General features: G+C 33.7%; 2 protein-coding genes across 3 annotated transcripts; one reads left to right on the forward strand and one right to left on the reverse strand.

Moving 5' to 3' along the window:
* The first annotated feature begins 61 nt into the window (after positions 1 to 61).
* LOC111414502 (mitochondrial ribosomal protein L28) lies at positions 62 to 1,185 on the forward strand. Its single transcript, XM_023045859.2, has 4 exons — positions 62 to 312; positions 392 to 650; positions 701 to 847; positions 897 to 1,185. Exons 1-4 carry the CDS (start codon positions 125 to 127, stop codon positions 1,131 to 1,133), a joined length of 831 nt encoding a protein of 276 aa, XP_022901627.2. The 5' UTR covers positions 62 to 124; the 3' UTR covers positions 1,134 to 1,185.
* Positions 1,176 to 17,375, reverse strand: LOC111415206 (probable phosphorylase b kinase regulatory subunit alpha). Of its 2 annotated transcripts, none has more exons than XM_071200311.1 (11): positions 16,385 to 17,375; positions 16,180 to 16,332; positions 15,741 to 16,128; positions 15,570 to 15,679; positions 15,073 to 15,220; positions 10,077 to 10,241; positions 9,852 to 10,019; positions 9,003 to 9,800; positions 8,749 to 8,951; positions 8,434 to 8,691; positions 1,176 to 1,428 (listed from the first exon to the last, which is right to left on the reverse strand). In XM_071200311.1, the coding sequence occupies exons 1-11, from the start codon at positions 17,300 to 17,302 to the stop codon at positions 1,201 to 1,203; spliced, it is 3,537 nt and encodes a 1,178-aa protein (XP_071056412.1). In that variant the 5' UTR covers positions 17,303 to 17,375; the 3' UTR covers positions 1,176 to 1,200. The 2 variants fall into 2 exon arrangements, with proteins under 2 accessions (XP_071056412.1, XP_071056411.1); XM_071200310.1 differs by lacking the exon at positions 15,073 to 15,220 and adding an exon at positions 15,327 to 15,474.
* Between the last annotated feature and the right edge of the window lie 240 nt (positions 17,376 to 17,615).

Genomic DNA, 17,615 nt, shown 5'->3' on the forward strand with positions numbered 1-17,615 from the left:
TAGATATAAAATTTTAATTAAATTAATAATAATTTAATTTTATTTTGGTAGGCTGTACTCATTGACGTGAAATTAGCTCATTACGCGAATATATTTTGAGGTTATAGTTGTTCATAAATTTGCTATGTCGTCAAAAGCAGTTCAAACATTAGGACTTTTCCAAAAAGCAACGAAATTTGATAAAGGAATAGGCGCCTGTTTACCCGAGGGGTACAAAAAATTCTATAAAGAATGGAAACACACAGAACCTGCTGCTGTTCATTATATACCCGAAGAAGGCAGATATCGACGTGATGAAGTTACAGGAGAAGTGTGAGTTTATAAATAAATTAATATTAAAAATATAAATTTGATTCAAATAAGAGCTGTCAATAAAAAACTTCATTTATAGATTTCCAATACAAAACATACCACTGCCATTGAAATATCCTCTCGAATATAATGATCAAATGTGGGGAGGAGAAGCTGTTGTGCAAGGTTTTCAAAAAAGAGATCATTATGCAAGAAGAGTTCCTAGATTTTGGGTGCCTGCATTAAAACGTACTGTTGTTTACAGTGAAGTTTTGGACAAATACATTTCTGTCATTGTAACAAATAGATTGTTAAATTTGATTCATTCTAATTATGGGTTTGATCATTATATTTTAAAAGTATACTAATTTTTATTTATAAAACGAATTTTTATTCATATAATTTTTAGACACCAGCTTGTGATTTAAAATCGCTTTTACCACTGGGGATAAAACGGAAAATTTTACAAGAACTCTCTAAAGGTTGCCCAACTTACACAGATAATCAAACAAAACAACAAGAAATTATGGAGCAATACAGTCAATATTTATCCGCTGTAAGCTAATTAAATTTGATTAATAATTTAATTTAAAAAAATCATTTAGTACACAGATGAAGAAATTGAATGGTATGGGTATTCATTTAACCAAGCCTGTAAAAAATTAAAAGACTCAATGGATGCAGCTAACCAACCAACACCTTTAAAACACGTTTATAGGGCCCAATTAATAGAAAAGTTAAAAGCTGCTAAATTAGAGGGTAACAAAAGTGATGTAGAGATGAGTCAATCAAGTTCATGGATTCAAAGAATTAATCCCTTTGGTAAAAAACACGAGACATAATGAGAAAGTGTTTTTGTTTAGTATAAAAATGAAATAAAACTATTTAGAACAATTATTTTTATTTAATTTAGCTTATAGAACAATCTAATTCTCCGTGTTTTGGTACAGAATCCAAATTTGCTATTAAAGCTTTTGTTATATAAGTCATGGTACCAAAACAACCACTTGGAGCACTATCATAAAAATGTTGGCAAATATAAGCAGCACCACCACAAAGTAAACTTCCTGTTCTTGAGAGTTCGCGTTGTTCCTTTGGTTTTGCACAACATAAAGTTGCATCTCCATCACATTTCATCTAAAAAAAATAAAATTTTAATTAAAACATTTTTTTTTTAACCCAAATACGAGCGGCCAAAAATTTTCGTACCCGACGTCATATTGCAATATGCAAATCGCGCATTGTGTTGCATACTTGCAATGATGACGTTGGGTAGGATAATTAATTAATACAGTGTACTTTTAGGCTTTTTATGAACACGTTCAGACACGAATTTTGAGAAATTTGTACGAAGTGGAGGATAGTTGAAATGTATCTTATTGTAATAGAGACCAGTTAGAAAGAGAAGACGAGTTAGAAAATATTATTTTGCACGTTAATTCGGAAGAGGAATATTTTTCCGAATCGAAATTGGAGATAAACTTAGCATAATGAAAAGGTTGAACCAGAATATTAAAAACTTCAACCGAACAAACGGTAAAGACTACTCTTCTCATGGACTTCCCACAATTTTATGCCATTCGGATATTCGAACTGACGCTCTAAGTGAAAATTCTTCCGAAAAAGATTTCTTTTTGTGTTTTTTATCGCGTGACATTGTAAACCTAATAGTGCAAGGAACAAATGTCTATTATGCAAAAGTTGTAAAAAGAGTTAGACTTCAAAGCTGGAATGATGTAAATGAAAACGAGGTGTATTTATTCATAACAGTGTCAAGGATGATGAAACTGAAAATAAATGAATATTGGAGTCATGATGCCCTTATACACACTCCAATATTTTCCACATTGTTGTTGAGAAATCGTTCTATGTGCAGAGAATAGAGAACAAGGCCAATAAATTTACAAAAATTCAATCATTTCTCGACAATATAAGAAAAACAGTGTATTGATGAATCTGTAGTTGAGTTCAAAGGTAGAGTAAGCTTCAAGCAATAACGAGTAAAATAAATTGTCTCGCTTAACGATCGATATTTCGCATAAAGAGTGACACGCATAGGGGAAGTCCCTTATTCTTGTCACTCGGTTGTGCGTTGAAGCTTTCGTCGCTAGTGCATTATCTGTCATCAACGATTTGCACTATCCTCAAGAACAAGGATTAGATTAAAGAGGTAGATACATCAAAGGGGCTAACAAGAAATTCTACGGTTACGAATTCTCAACGATGTTCATCAACGGCCGAAGAAACAGTATTTAAAGTTAGTTGTGGGATGGTTCGAAAAGTTTAAAACAAGAACCGGCATCCACAGCGATGAAGCTGCAAGTTCTGACAAAAGGCTGCCGAAATTTTCATGGATGACTTCAAAAAGCTTGTACATACTAACGGCTATCTCCTACAACAAGTATTTAATTGCGACGAGACGGGTCTTTTCTGGAAAAAGATGTCGAAGCGAACGTGGATAACAGTAGAAGAAAATGCGGCGATTTAAAAATTAAACCACTAGTTGTTTACCACGCAGAAACTCAACGAACCTTAAAAAAATAAGGCTTGGGGATACGAGATATTTTCACTGACTGGATCAATAAAATGTTTGGTCCTTCTGTGAAAAAATATTTGTTAGCGATGAATTTGCCCCTCTAAGCCTTACTTGTAATGGATAACGCACCTGCCCATCCTCCAGGCCTACAAAACGAGTTCCTTAAAGAATTTAATTTCATCAAAATCCTTTTTCTGCCTCCCAATACCACTCCGTTACTTCAGCCTATAGACCAGCAGGTTATTTCCAATTTTAAAAAACTTTACACTAAAATACTCTTCAAACGTTGTTTTGAGGTCACTGAAGAGACAAAGCTGACTCTCAGAGAGTTCTGAAAATATCACTTCAAATATTATTGCCTGTCTCAAAATGAAAATTTCGGACTGGAAAAAACTTTGGTCGGAGAGCGTTGTTGAATGTCATTCTGAGAAGGTTGACACACTAGATGTAGAGCCTCTAATCAACGAGATTGTATCTTATTGATGAACTTGTGGAAGAGCATAATCAAGAGTTCACCACCGAAGAACTTACGGAATTGCTCTGTCTATCACAGCAAGAATATGTGGAGAATAGTGTTTCAGACAACAAATGGTATAAAACTTTTTTTTCGTTGTTGTTTCGAAACGGGCTATGTTTTGGATTTGATTGTGTACTGTGGAAAAGCACAGATATCCAGGAAATTCCCGATTTAGGAATATCTAACAGTGTAGTCACAAAGCTTTTGGAATCATATATGTTGACAACTGGTACACTAGTCCAATATTATTTGACACAGTCAACCAACAAACAACTAATGCTTGTGGTACAGCAAAAAATAAAAAAAGGCGAAAGTGAGAGCTTCTGTACGGAAACAGAAACAGAGAAAACTGTTTGCAGCTGGTTGACAAATCAGACATGATGCTGAGCAGACTAAAGAGCACGAGAAAAAATGTTAAGTGATACAAAAAATTAGCATTCCATTTCTTTGACATTATGTTGCTAAATGCTCATGTGTTATATCTTACGTAAACTGGAAAGAAATCTTCCTTGGCTGATTTCCAGTCAGCAATCCTCCATTTTTATTACGGAATATGAAAGGGGATCTTTTTCTGAATCTAGTACACTCAATATTAATATTGGTTACATAAGAAAATTTTCGAGAAAAATTACTTTAAAGATTAATTTCTTCAAATTTACTTGACATGATAAAAATAGCAGTAGCCACGAGTAACTATGGTAACAAATGAAATAGACTGCCTAACTCTGACGTCACAGAGGTGGGCGGAGCTTATACTGACTCCAAACAATTTCGTTGCTAAGATAAATCGCCAAAAAATGTCATTTGAAATGTCATCACTTAGTTTATTTTATTTTACTTTTATTTTATTAATAATTGCATATTTATGGTGATTTATCGTTAGCAACACAGTTAGCAACGAAAATATTTGGAGTCAGTATAAACTCCGCCCATCTCTGTGACGTCAAGGCTTAGGTTGTCTATTCCCTGAGTGTCAAAAACTGATTTAGTAAAGCTATTTAGTAAAGCCATTGGAATTTAAGTGGGACAACATTATTATATCATTTTGGAAAAATCTAAATATCTCCCTACAGTTAAGGTTTCCTCAAAAAGTAAGAACTCAGGACAGTATCACTCCATACATTGATTTTTTGCAGATATTGGATGTGCAACTTTCTTGCCTAATGGGGATTTAGGCTAACTCAATACCGACAAATCGGAAAAAAATAGGTTTTCGACAAAGTCTTCGTTATCGCTGCAAAATTGTTGTTGGAAAAATTACGACTCATTGCTCGTGAATGAGGTTTACTTATAGGAATAATATTTTGCGGTTTTTATTATGTAATTTTATGAATCGTTGATTTACTAATGTCCAAATTCGTCCCAATACTTCTGACACTAACATAAGGGTTTCTTTCCCCAGCCAAAACCAAGTTTTGTTGAACCTCCCCTGAAACACTGCTTTTTAAATTTAGCCACAGCTAGGCTTACCATACTAATGAGTTAAGCAGTTTTTGATCAGGAAATGTTGCAACTACTTACTAAATCTTAGAAAATTGTTTAAAATAATTGGTTACCATAGTTACTCATGGCTATTGACTGTGTTTTTAAACCAGGAGGAGTAAACGCGAAAGTCAGATTTACACTAGGAAAAATCACCAGAAAATATCACTAGATATTTTGGCGGTAAATTTAAATTAATAATTATTATTATTTATTTATTTACTTATTATTGTATTTATTTTCGTTTGTTATCGTCAACACTAAACATACAAATTAACATTGAAGTTATGAGTGTATTTATTTCAAAATATAATAAAGAAGGGTTTAAAGCCGTGTGTCCACTACCAAGTTTTCTTGCGGAAGTTGCTTTCAGAAGTTACTTGCAGCAATTATGTGGAAACACGTGTTTGTTGCTTGCTGGAAGTAACTTGAACGACTTGCTGTGAACTACAAGTGTTTTGAAGACTTGCAGAAGAAGTCGGGTATACGTGAGTAAACGGTTTGTGGTATTCTCTTCTGTTTTCAGTTTTGTTTTGTTTTTTTTTGAGTTCTTTTCAAAATTTATAAAAATGGACAAAAATAAATTCGTTTGGAGTAGTGAAAAAACACATTTGGTAATTGAAAAACAAGAAAGTTATCCTGAATTATGGGACACGTCCTCAAAAGACTATAAGAATAAAATTAAAAAACAAAATGCTTTGAAGAGTAACTAAAAGCCGGTCTTTGGGAGGTATAGCCAATCTCATTTTAGTATCCTGCTTTTGAATACTTGTTTGAATTAAAGATAAAATGTATTCAAAATCATCATTAGACATTCTCAGGAAATTTTTCAGCTGCATGGAGTCTTCGGTCCGCAATTCTTCAAGTAACGTATTTTGGAAACTTAAATATACGCGCCGCAGCACCCAATTTCTCACCCAAACACTTCTTTTTGTTTTTTTTTTAATTTGTTTCTTTTTAATTAAATATGCTGCGATGGCAGCTGCCAATCTTATTTTGCCACAAGACATTTTTATACTATCATTCGTAAAAAAAGCAAACTGTACTCACATTGTGTGGAAACACGTCTGCAATTTCTTGCAGCAAGTTCGTCGTGATAACTTCTACAAACTACTTCTGGAAGCAGACTTCCGCAAGTTTCGGTTTGAGTGGAAACACTTCAGCAAATACTTGCAGAAGTTCTTCCGCAAGTGACTTGCTAGTGGACACACGGCTTAAGAACACAAAATTTACAATAATGACACGAAACTGTCGAATTGTCAATAACCTAACCTTCAAATTCAAAATTGCCTGTGTGTGAACCTTCCTCGCATTCAACCAATCACGTGCAAGGTCAATCTGGTGACAAATTTAAAATACTCCTCCTGGTTTAAAAACAGAGTATAATTGCCAAAGAAAACTTCAAGGTATAATTAATGTTTGTAAACAAAACTAACCTTACCTAACATTCCTTCACGCTATAATTGACATTACAAAAGAAAACTTCACGCTATAATTGCCATTACTAATTGCCAAAGAATACTTCATGGTATAATTAATGTTTGTAAACAAAACTAACCTTACCGAACATTCCTTCACGCTATAATTGACATTACAAAAGAAAACTTCACGCTATAATTGCCATTACTAATTGCCAAAGAATACTTCATGGTATAATTAATGTTTGTAAACAAAACTAACCTTACCCAACATTCCTTCACGCTATAATTGACATTACAAAAGAAAACTTCACGCTATAATTGCCATTACTAATTGCCAAAGAATACTTCATGGTATAATTAATGTTTGTAAACAAAACTAACCTTACCTAACATTCAGCGTCTGAAGACACAGGGCTAAACCCGAAACTTAAAAATATACAACTTAGCGCTGAATAACAATTAAAACTAGAACTATACTCTGTTTTTAAACCAGGAGGAGTAAACGCGAAAGTCAGATTTACACTGGAAAAAATCACCAGAAAATATCACTAGATATTTTGGCGGTAAATTTAAATTAATAATTATTATTTATTTATTTACTTATTATTGTATTTATTTTCGTTTGTTATCGTCAACACTATACATACAAATTAACATTGAAGTTATGAGTGTATTTATTTCAAAATATAATAAAAAAGGGTTTAAGAACACAAAATATACAATAATAGGTTTGTTCCAACCAGCGGTTTGACTCGTCGTGGACTCGTCAAATGCAATCGCACAGTTGAATAATGCAATGAAATCCGCTGAAATGTGACATTACTTGACATGTGCGACTGCATTTGACGAGTAACGGACGAGTCCGATCGCTTGTTGGAACAAAGCTATTGACACGAAACTGTCGAATTATCAATTACCTAACCTTCAAATTCAAAATTGCCTGTGTGTGAACCTTCCTCGCATTCAACCAATCACGTGCAAGGTCAATCTGGTGACAAATTTAAAATACTCCTCCTGGTTTAAAAACAGAGTATAGATTTAAAAAAAAACCTCTTTCATATTCCGTAATAAAAATAGCGGAAAAATTCGAATTTAAATCTTTAGACCCGTTTCAGAGATTTTTCCATAAACCGTTTATAATGATTTTATCGCCTATAGCTGTTACTTTACGGACACACTGTAGAATTATTAATACTAGGCATCCAATGGATTAATAGTTATCATTGAGGTCTTATATATAATCTAGAGTGCGTATGCTGTTGTCACCACCCAAGGTTTATATATTAAAGGTTGTCTAAGTTCCTATACTGCAATACTTTGATTTTAGTTTGTTGGCGAGGGGCAAGAGCAGGAGTGTTTCGTGACGTAAGCGATCACGGATTGCGCACGCAACCTCATGGCCATATGGCGCTCCATGCATTTGTTTAATTTGAATTGCTTGGCGGTATTATTTTCCACATGTGACGTAATGCGCAGTATGGTTGCGTACGAACCTAGACAACCTTTTATATATAAACCTTGGTCACCACCACGCCTAAAATGAAGCCAGAAAGGTCGCCATGTTAGATGTACCAACTTAGCGGGAAATTCGAAATTCTTATATATACTTATACAAGAATTTACATTATTATAAACTGGAAAGACAGAAAATAATAACCAAAACAAAACATTAATTTTGTTTTGATAAATAATTATTAATTATATGATATTTTAAAAGAACTTAATAATTTTTAGCCATAACCCTTATAATTAATATAAACTAAGAAGAAAATATTTAAAGCAATTCTGATTGATCACGTTAACCTATGCTTATAAATAATTGTTTGTTTATTAAAAAAAAACTGAACAGTCCTTAATAATAAACTTTACTTGAACTTCAATTATTAATTCTAAGTCAAGTAACCAGAAACATTTTATGGACTGTTATAAATAATCGTCCAACCTACCAAATTATAAAAACATGTGTGAAACGAAAAGAATTCGAAAACTTTCAACAAAAATCCAATTTTAATAAAAATAACAATATGTTTATGAGAATTGTGAGGTTATAATTGTAGGTACAATAGAGACTTGAAACTATAGCTAAGTTCAGGTCGGTACATCCAACATGTCTGACTTTCTGATTACCCCCACCACCACCACATACGCTCTCTAGATTATATATAAGACCTCAATGATAGTTATACCTGATCATCTAAAAATAATTCATTTGCAAAATGAACGAGATGTTCAATTTGAATTATTTTTCCTATAGATGGGGCGATATTATATTCGGCCACTAAGGTTAAAACCATTAAAGTTTCAACTACTAATTGTCTGTATTCTGGTTGAGGGATTGAATTTAAAACGGTTTCCACAGCTAAAGCAAATTTAAGTTCGCCAGAAGTCATTTCTTGGGTTAAACTTTGTGGGAGGACGTTTCCAGCTATATCAATTCCATGACACTGCAAATAAAAGAAAATAAATACTTAGTTCTTCTTTAAAACCTCTTTAAAAGACACCTTTTCTAAAACCCTCCAAACCCTTGTATAAAAATCCCTTGGTACTCTGTTTAAAGCACCATCTAATCGGCGTCTTCTAAGCCATTGTCCTTGTTTATCTGGTTCTATTTGTTCGTCAAGGGACGATGAATCTAAACTAATATGACTCTTTTTGCTTATTTTACTTGATTTTTGACTAATAATTGAAAAATTTCCTCTTCCCACTAAATTACAAATTATTTATTATAAAATAAAAATTTATTAATAATAATTACCACTACTAATTGCAAACTCTTTCCCACTAATAATATGATGTAATAAATTTTTCATTTCAAACGGACTCAAATTTAATAAATGTTCTGATGCATCTTCAGAATCGCATATTAGGGTCCTTGATAATTCCGTGGCCATAACTTGGATGATTAATCCAATTCTTAATCGAAGCATTTCTAAAAATAATTGAGGTTCAGTTCGAATAAACATTGCCAAATAAACCAATAATTCTTGAGTTAGCATTGCTGAACTGTCATCGCCTCCGTAAGCTTCGTGAATTAACATTCTTAAATCGCTTTCAGGTAGAGGTGCGGTTATTGTATGCTCGTTATGAGGCGGCATCCCAATGGTGATTTGTTTTTGTCGTACTAATAAATCGGTGATTGCTTTAGCTAAATCTTCGACGCGTTTTCCCAACATTCCCGCAGCGTGTCTTACGAGGCCCCAAAGTTTTTGTTGGCACGCTTTTTCGTATAATCCTTTTAATAAGTCTCGAACGGTAACAACTTTTCCGTATTCTAACATTCCCGTGTTAAAATCTAATCCTTTCGTATCCACTAAATATTGGAGAATATCGCCTTGTTCTTCTAAAGATTCCGATTCACGCAACATTGCGAAAAGTTCATCTTCTTCTGTATCCGCGTAAGAAGTTTCCGTGTTTAATCTTTGTCTTGGTTTGCAATCTTCGGAGTTAATTTGTTTGCGGTTAATTTCCGGGGAGGGTGATCGCGTTTCTGCGTGTATTGAATGATCAACTTGGTCTGAATTTTTTCTATCACCTTCCATCCCTAAGATATCCGCTAAAAAAATTATTTTTTTAATAAATTCAAATTACTGCAACAATTTTTTACCATCAATCGTAATCGATCTTGTTTTTCTAACAGCACCTTTAATCGACATCCTCCTTCTCACGAATCTCCTCCTATTAGTTCCATGCGTTATTAAAAGACTCGATCGATTTGACGATAACGATTTTACAAGATGATCTTCTAAATAGTGTTGAACTTGGGGGTTTAACTCTACAAGAAAATCCGCGAAATAATCACATTTTTGTTTGTTAAGAAAAAAATCGTTACTATCTGGTAATCCATCTTCTTGACAACCAAGAAAACTTAAATTTGTGATACAACTTGTGCTTAGAAATTCGTTTAAGCATCCCAAAGTCACTCTGGTTCCATTTATGTAACCGGATTTTAATTTTTTCATCGTTGTTATCATTGCGAGAGGAATTTTTCCTTGATCTAATTAAAAAAAATTGGTTAATTTAAAATTATTTGTAATGTATTAACATTTTTTGGGCAACCGAAAATCAAGAATTGAACTGGAGAGTTTTATTATTATGAAGTTATGTTGGGTAATCTATATGGTGAAAGATAAAGAGATGTTTTAAGTAAATGATGACCAAATTTAATGGCGAAATTACATAAAAATCTTCATGGGTCTCTACGTAGCAGAAAAAACCGAACTAATAAGTAATGATGGCGAATTTAAAAATGTTTCTGCCACCCAATTGTACTCCACTTATCCAACCTATGGATCAAAATGTAATTAGTTTAACCAAAGTGTATTATCGGAAAAGTCTCTTAGAACACGTTCTCTCTATAGAGGAAGACGATATTTCCAAAACACTGAAGAACATTTCTATTAAGTATGATGTGTTCATGCTTGCTAATGCTTGGGGCAAGCTCGGCTAATAGAGAAATGTATATGGACAACCAGATGAGGAAGAGGACCCTGATGACGACGTCAATTCTAAAAAAATAAATGGATGCCGGTTCAAAAAACAGAGCAAGCTGACCAAGAATTAAAAGAAATCGGTATTATGCTCCAGCAAATAAATAGCAATTGATGTAACATTAGGTGGAAAGAAAAGCACAAAGACATTTCCATCGGCAAACCTTAGAATTGCTTCATTGGGGTGAGAGCGAGCATTGTCCAGAAGAAGAAGGCCCTTCTTCTTTGAGGTAACTTTTTCTACTTCAAATACGTCTTTACTTCGGGAATAAATTTCTTATGAAACCAATCTTGGAAGATGTCACAAATTATTCAAGCAGCTTGTTGGTTGTAAGAATGGACTGGGAGAGTGTGTGTATTCATATTTTTAAAAGCACGTGGATTTTTTCAATATCCTATTAGAGTCAGATGTTCACTTTTTTTCTATCCCGATGCACTTACATCATTACTTGCAGCCAACATTTTAGTAGGCATTGCCCAGTATAGCCCAGTTTCTTAATTATGTTCTCAAATTCATAAGAACTACCACTACCATCACTTCTCCAGAGCGATAAGCTTTTCGCCTTGAATAATTCGCTCACGAATCCCGTGACGTTTTTTAAATTGGTGCAACCAACCACTTGATTCATTAATTTTCAAATGACCGTGAAAATTTTTTGCTTGTTTAGGACATATTGCGCCCGAAATAGATTCACCGTTCATTGATTTTCGTGCAGATATGTTTTTAAGGGTCAGACTGAGATATAAAATTTTGAAGTCATACTTTCTTTTTGATGATATCTCGTACTGTTTGTTTTCCGACTTCATAGATTCGTGATAATGATGCGACATTTTCATGTTTGTTTAAAATCTGTAGTTTTTGTTCTATCGTTAAAACATGTCGTTTACTGCTTTAATTAGTTGTTATTTTGAAAAGTGTAGAAGAATAAATGTAGGTTAGTACTGACAACTAGAGAACCCAACCGCATGCACCCATAAAAAAATGAGATGTATTGCGATACAGTGTGTATAGTAGTTTCCAATTTCCAGCGATCGATTAGAAGAGATAATAAAAAATTAATGAAAATTTTATGGCACGGATAATCCGCAGCCTGGATAATCCGCGCAAGGATAATCGGGGTTCTACGGTATTTAAATATGACTTCAATAATCCGCATGCTGCCATAATCTAAATTGAGCTGATTTTAATTGATTCGGATTAGCTCAGCTTTCCTGCTCTCCTCCAAACTATATCTCGATGATCTTGAGAGTACAAGCCGAACCTCAACTCGTCTCACGTTTCGCCACTCTGCATTGGTCCACTCAACATGATCTCGTGCAAATTGTAATCGAGCAACACGACGTTCTCGAAGCAACTGTGGTTCAGTTGTTGGTCTCTGTAATTTCAACCCCGCTTCTTCAAATCACCTTCTTACAGTGCGTTCACTCACTCATTCTCAACCTATACGCATAAACTTGAGGATTTGTTCCTCATGACAAATAATGAGTAATAGGTGAAAAAAATTGTAGCAAAAGCTTTTAGTTTCCTAGATATCCATGAAATTTACTTTCAAGTCAAGAATACATACAAGATTTTAAAATGACAATTGGGCTCACTGAATCGATGATGTCCCACTAGCGCGGCCTAAACCAGGGTGTTGGCGGATTGTCTCGGCAGCAGTTTGTATCTGATTTTGCACTCCTTGCTCAGTATTAACTTCCTCAGTATTCACTTCTACAGCTGCAATGTTAAATGCCTGCGTTTTACACTGTATGCCAGTGGTATCAGTTCTAAATAGATGAGATAGTTATGTATAAGATGATTTCTGGAAGCAAAAACTGTACGCTTTGGAGATGATATGATAGCGCGGCATAAACCTTCTTAAAAAGTATAGTGCCGGTGCTGGCACTATACTTTTTAAATGACCCCAAAAAGAAAAATCAAGAGGATTGAGGTTGGGCGATCGAGATGGCCCAAGTTTATGCGTATAAGTTGAGAATCATCCTGTGTAATATTATATACATACACTGTGTTAATTAATTATCGTACCCCATTGCAAGTATACAACCAATATCGCAAATCGCGTATTGTAATACCAATACTGTGATATTGGTTGCATACTTGTAACGATGAAGTCGGATATGATAATTAATTAACACACTGTATATGTGTCGTTCTGGTCCGAGATTTCATCCGCTCTTCCTGTTGGCTCCCTTTGGAAAGGGGTAGACGTTTTTCCAAGATCTCACCTGGCATCTTCTGTGCGTTGTAGTGTCTTATCGGCAGACTTATCCCATTTTTCAGTCTCTATTTTTCTCTTTCTTCTGTCACCAGTTTCCTTCTTCTCTTTTCAGTCTTTATTCAGAGTCCTTGTTTTATTTACTGTTTCCAATTTGGCTTTCTAGTTTCTGTTGAGTCTCTTTCCATTATTATTAGCACCATTCCACTCTTCTTACTCGCTGTCTAGTATCTTTTTTGTCTTTACAATCTCTTTCCAATCTCACTCCTCTTTGGCCACCCACCTTGCTATTTTTCCAGTCTCTATTGTTTCTCTTTCTTCTATCCAAAGTTTCTTTCTTCTCTTTTCAGTCTCTGTTCAATGTTTTTCTTTTATGTACTGTTTCCAATTTGTCTTTCTAGTTTCTATTGTGTCTTTTTCCATTATTACACCTCCTACTTGCTGCTTAGTATTTTTCTTGTCTTTACAATCTCGTTCCAATCTCGCTTCTCTTTGTTCAGCTGCCATCTATATTTTCAATCTCTGTTGTTTGTCTTTCTTCTATTACCAGTTCCCTTCTTCTCTTTTCAGTCTCTGTTCAGTGTCCTTCTTTTATTTACTGTTTCCAATTTGTCTTTCTAGTTTCTATTGAGTTTCTTTCCATTATTACTAGCATCCTTCCACTCACTGTCTAATATCTTTCTTGTCTTTACAATCTCCTTTTCCAGTCTCTATTGTTTCAATTTCTTCTATTACCAGTGTCGTTCATCTTTTTTCAATCTTAATTCACTGTCCTTGTTTTATCTATTGTCTGAAATTTGTCATTTTTGTCTCCCTTTGTTTATTACGGGTCTCCTTCCTGTCTTAATCTTCCCTGTCAAATGTAGTTCTTGCTTTTACAGGTTCGTTTCAGTCTCCCTCTTCTCTGCTCTCAGTCTTATCTTTCTCTTTCGAGTTTCTGTTCAACCTCATTATTTCTTTGCCATTTTCCTTCTGCCTGTCCATAGTTTGTCAGATTTTGCTTCCATAACCAGCTTATTTAAAGGTTTTGTCTCTTTAATCAACTATTTTGCTCGCCTTTTTTGTCTTTTTCAGTCTACTGAAGACATTTACTGAATATTACGTTCATATATTGCGAGTTATATGAAATTTCCGGTATATGATTAGATATTATATACAGTGTGTCCCAGGATAGATGTTGCAAGAGGTATAATGACTTAAAAATTTTTGAATTTTATTTTAAGCTTGAGGAATTAAGCCCTGCTTGGTGTAAAAAGAATTTTAAGAATATTTTCATATTTTGAAAACAAAGTCGGCTTTGACAGTAAATCAAAAACTATATTTAGTTTAGGTAAAGTAACCTTTTTGTTCATGATACGGAAACATTTTATTAAAAAAAGTTGTTCAAAATGAGAAATTATGGACCTATACAAAATTTCAAGCAGAGCTTAATTCCCTTAAATAATCCTTAAAACAAAATTCAAAAATGTTTAGGTCATTACACCTGTTTTAACATCTATTCTGGGACATACTGTATATGTATATAATATCTGATCATCACGGGGTTGTGTGGTGCGTCTTCTTCCTGATCCAGTTCGTCTGATGAAGGTGTCAGTCTCTGAACCGTACTCTGTATTGCGCCAAGAATATAAGCAGCATAAAGAGTGCTGCGTCCATTTTCCACCAAAGCCACTGCCTGAGCAAAATCTGCAAGACTTAAAGCCATTTTTCTTGTCCAGCAACAACAACAACGACATTACCGTAAATCTTTGCAAATGTTTTCGTCAACTTCCATTAATGGCTTGCATTAATTTCTGATGGCGCTGCGTTATCCTTCCGAGGTTGTAACTTTGGTGTTAACAACAATTAAAACTTGAACAAAAAAGAAAAGTGGTCAGAACAGACGAAACTACAAGCCCCTTATGTTTAAGATTCATTTCTTTTGTAGGTGCACCTCACAGCTAGCTTCAAAATGGAGGAAGAAATATTGGCAAAAGTTTTTGCAGTTTGAAATTGGTCATTATTTTGCCGCCGAATGTATGAATGCAAGATTTCATCAGAAGTAGGGTTATAAACTAAATTTTAATCGGTTGCCCAAGAAATAAATTTTATTATTCTAAAAAAAATTGTCTTGGAATACCTAGGATTATGTTAGTACAAAGGATGGTAACTGTAGGCCTTCCAAGTTCATGCCTCCAGTTCATCGCCAAGAATGTTAATTTAGAATTGAGCATATCACAAAGAAGAGAAGTATCAAAACTTGTGTAATAGCGATCTGCGTCAAAATTCTAAAGGGATATAGATTTAAGAATTTAAGAAAAAAAGACATTTAAAGGAAATAACTTAAAATGGAATAACAAAATTGAATATAAAGTTTCGTTATAAAAATAATACCTAATTGAACGCTTTTAATGGTGAGAATTACGATTGGTCGACCCAACATGTTTTGCCAGCTAGATTTTAAAAAATTAATTTCACTCTTGCAAATATCAATCATTAATTCGTAATCGGTTGCTATATAATTTCTGGACATATCAGTAAACTAGGTTAAAATAAAAATCATAAGTAAACATTAAACAAAAAAATAAAGTAATAAAAATAAAAAAAACCAAATAAAAATTAGTGGTGTCGTTTCACCTGTGGTGTAAAAGCAAAAATTCTATCGCCCATTGTATACAATTTACTAGTACTTAAGATTCCAACATCTCTAGATTTTCTCCCAGATAATCCCAACTTTTTATTACGACCTATAAAACAAAATAAACAGTAAATGCAATTATTTTTATCTCAGACACAAAAATAAACAACCTAAATAAGTGTAAAGATGCGATAAAACCCGCGCTGGTTGAACCTCAACTGGCGAAACATCCGCTATTGTTTGAACTACAATATCATGCTCAGCTAATTTATCTCTAATCGCGTTATCTTCAGCTAAAATCACTATTTGGACTACCACATCAGGTTTTTTTTCAAAACATAATCTTCTATTGAGAGGATCTAATTCCCCAGTTGCTAAAAATCCTTCTTCTAACAGCTTTCCAAGGATATATAGCGATTGCCCCCATAAAAATGGACAATGACCTAATGGAATTCGATCCTGAGTTCCAGGTTCTCTATATTCAGCATCAACAAATTCAGATGGGACGGCGTAAAGCTCAGGAATTAGTTTCATACCATCATCAGTACGAATCATAATCTATTTATAAAAAAGAATTAATCAAAAGAATTCAAATATTAATATAAAAACCTCTTCAAGTCTTTCTGTATATTCAACAGCTGCCTCTTTATTCCCTTGAAATATATAATCAATAACTAAGTAACAAAAAAATAAAGGCCATTCACACTCAATGTGTTCAAACATTCTTAATTCCCATGGTTCATAATATAAACGATTAGAATCCTTTAAAAAACGTTAATTTAAACACAATTACTTTTTTATTTTAAATAATTACTTCTCTAGCTGTTTTATAACCATCTCTAAGAAACCTTTTACATCCATATCGCCCCTGTAATTTTCTCACAATTGTGTCTCTAGTGAATTGTATTAATTCAGGGTCTTCAACTGCAAAAGCAGGAAAAGTAATAACAGAAAGAATCCCACTATCTACTTCTTTTGAACTTGATTCTCTTGGAAGCATGGATTGTAAAACTGCTTGACATTTTTGAGCTTCATCTGCTAAGATATGAATAACACTGTAAGGTCCACCTCTAGCACCAAATAAATCTAATTCGTTTAAAGCTTCTAAAGCAGCTTTTGCCATCCCAATAGAGCTTGCATTTAATTCTGGTAGTCCATGATTACTTTTATCACCTCTTTCCCATATACCATAATCAGGTGTGCAATAAGCACATTCAATATAAAATACTAAATTTTGAATAAAACACACTTCATCTAAATTAAAAACTATTTGTAAACCAGATGCGGTCATTTGAGCTAATATTAATAAATACAAAGCTACGGCATCAATTTGTAGGTGGCCCCATTCGGTATCTCCAACAACCGTTTGACCATTATATGAGGAATATTTTGCGTGGAGCGAATCTAAAGGATTTTGGGTAATTTTAAACTTTTCTACCTTATCCTTTTGTTGCATCATTGCCATTAAAAGTCCCCTCATTAATTTCACACAACTTTGCTCCAATTCATAAGTTTTCGCTCGATCTTCATCTTGATCAGCCATTTTTTTATAAGCCATCGATAAGCCCCACACGCCCAAAATTGAATAGACATTGTCCCTAATCCAAGCATGGGGATTCTCATGGCTTGCTGGAAACAATCCTGTTACAGGATTTTGATACGAAATAATCGTTTTATGAACGATTCGATGTATTAAATCTAAACGAACACCCGAGTTACTTCTACTTCGCATTGTTTCTTTTTAATAAGTTACTTTTTTAATAAATTTCACATAAACACATTATGACCTTCCAATGTCAAAGTAACCATGTGTTTGGATTTTTGTGCCAAGTTGGTTGCCTATGCTTAAAAGAATTTTGGTTTAAATTAATTTATTTTTAATTATTTATACAATTTTATATAATTTATACAATACTTAAACAATCGTATGTTTAAGATAAATAAAAAATTTGTAAAACAGATTCTTAGTTTTTTTGGGGATTATCTTGTTTTGGGGAATTTGTAAGAAAAGTTGCCTATGTAAATTTTAAATGTTTTTTAATTTA

Source organism: Onthophagus taurus, chromosome 11, assembly GCF_036711975.1.
Source record: "Onthophagus taurus isolate NC chromosome 11, IU_Otau_3.0, whole genome shotgun sequence".
NCBI classification, from domain to species: Eukaryota; Metazoa; Arthropoda; class Insecta; order Coleoptera; family Scarabaeidae; genus Onthophagus; species Onthophagus taurus.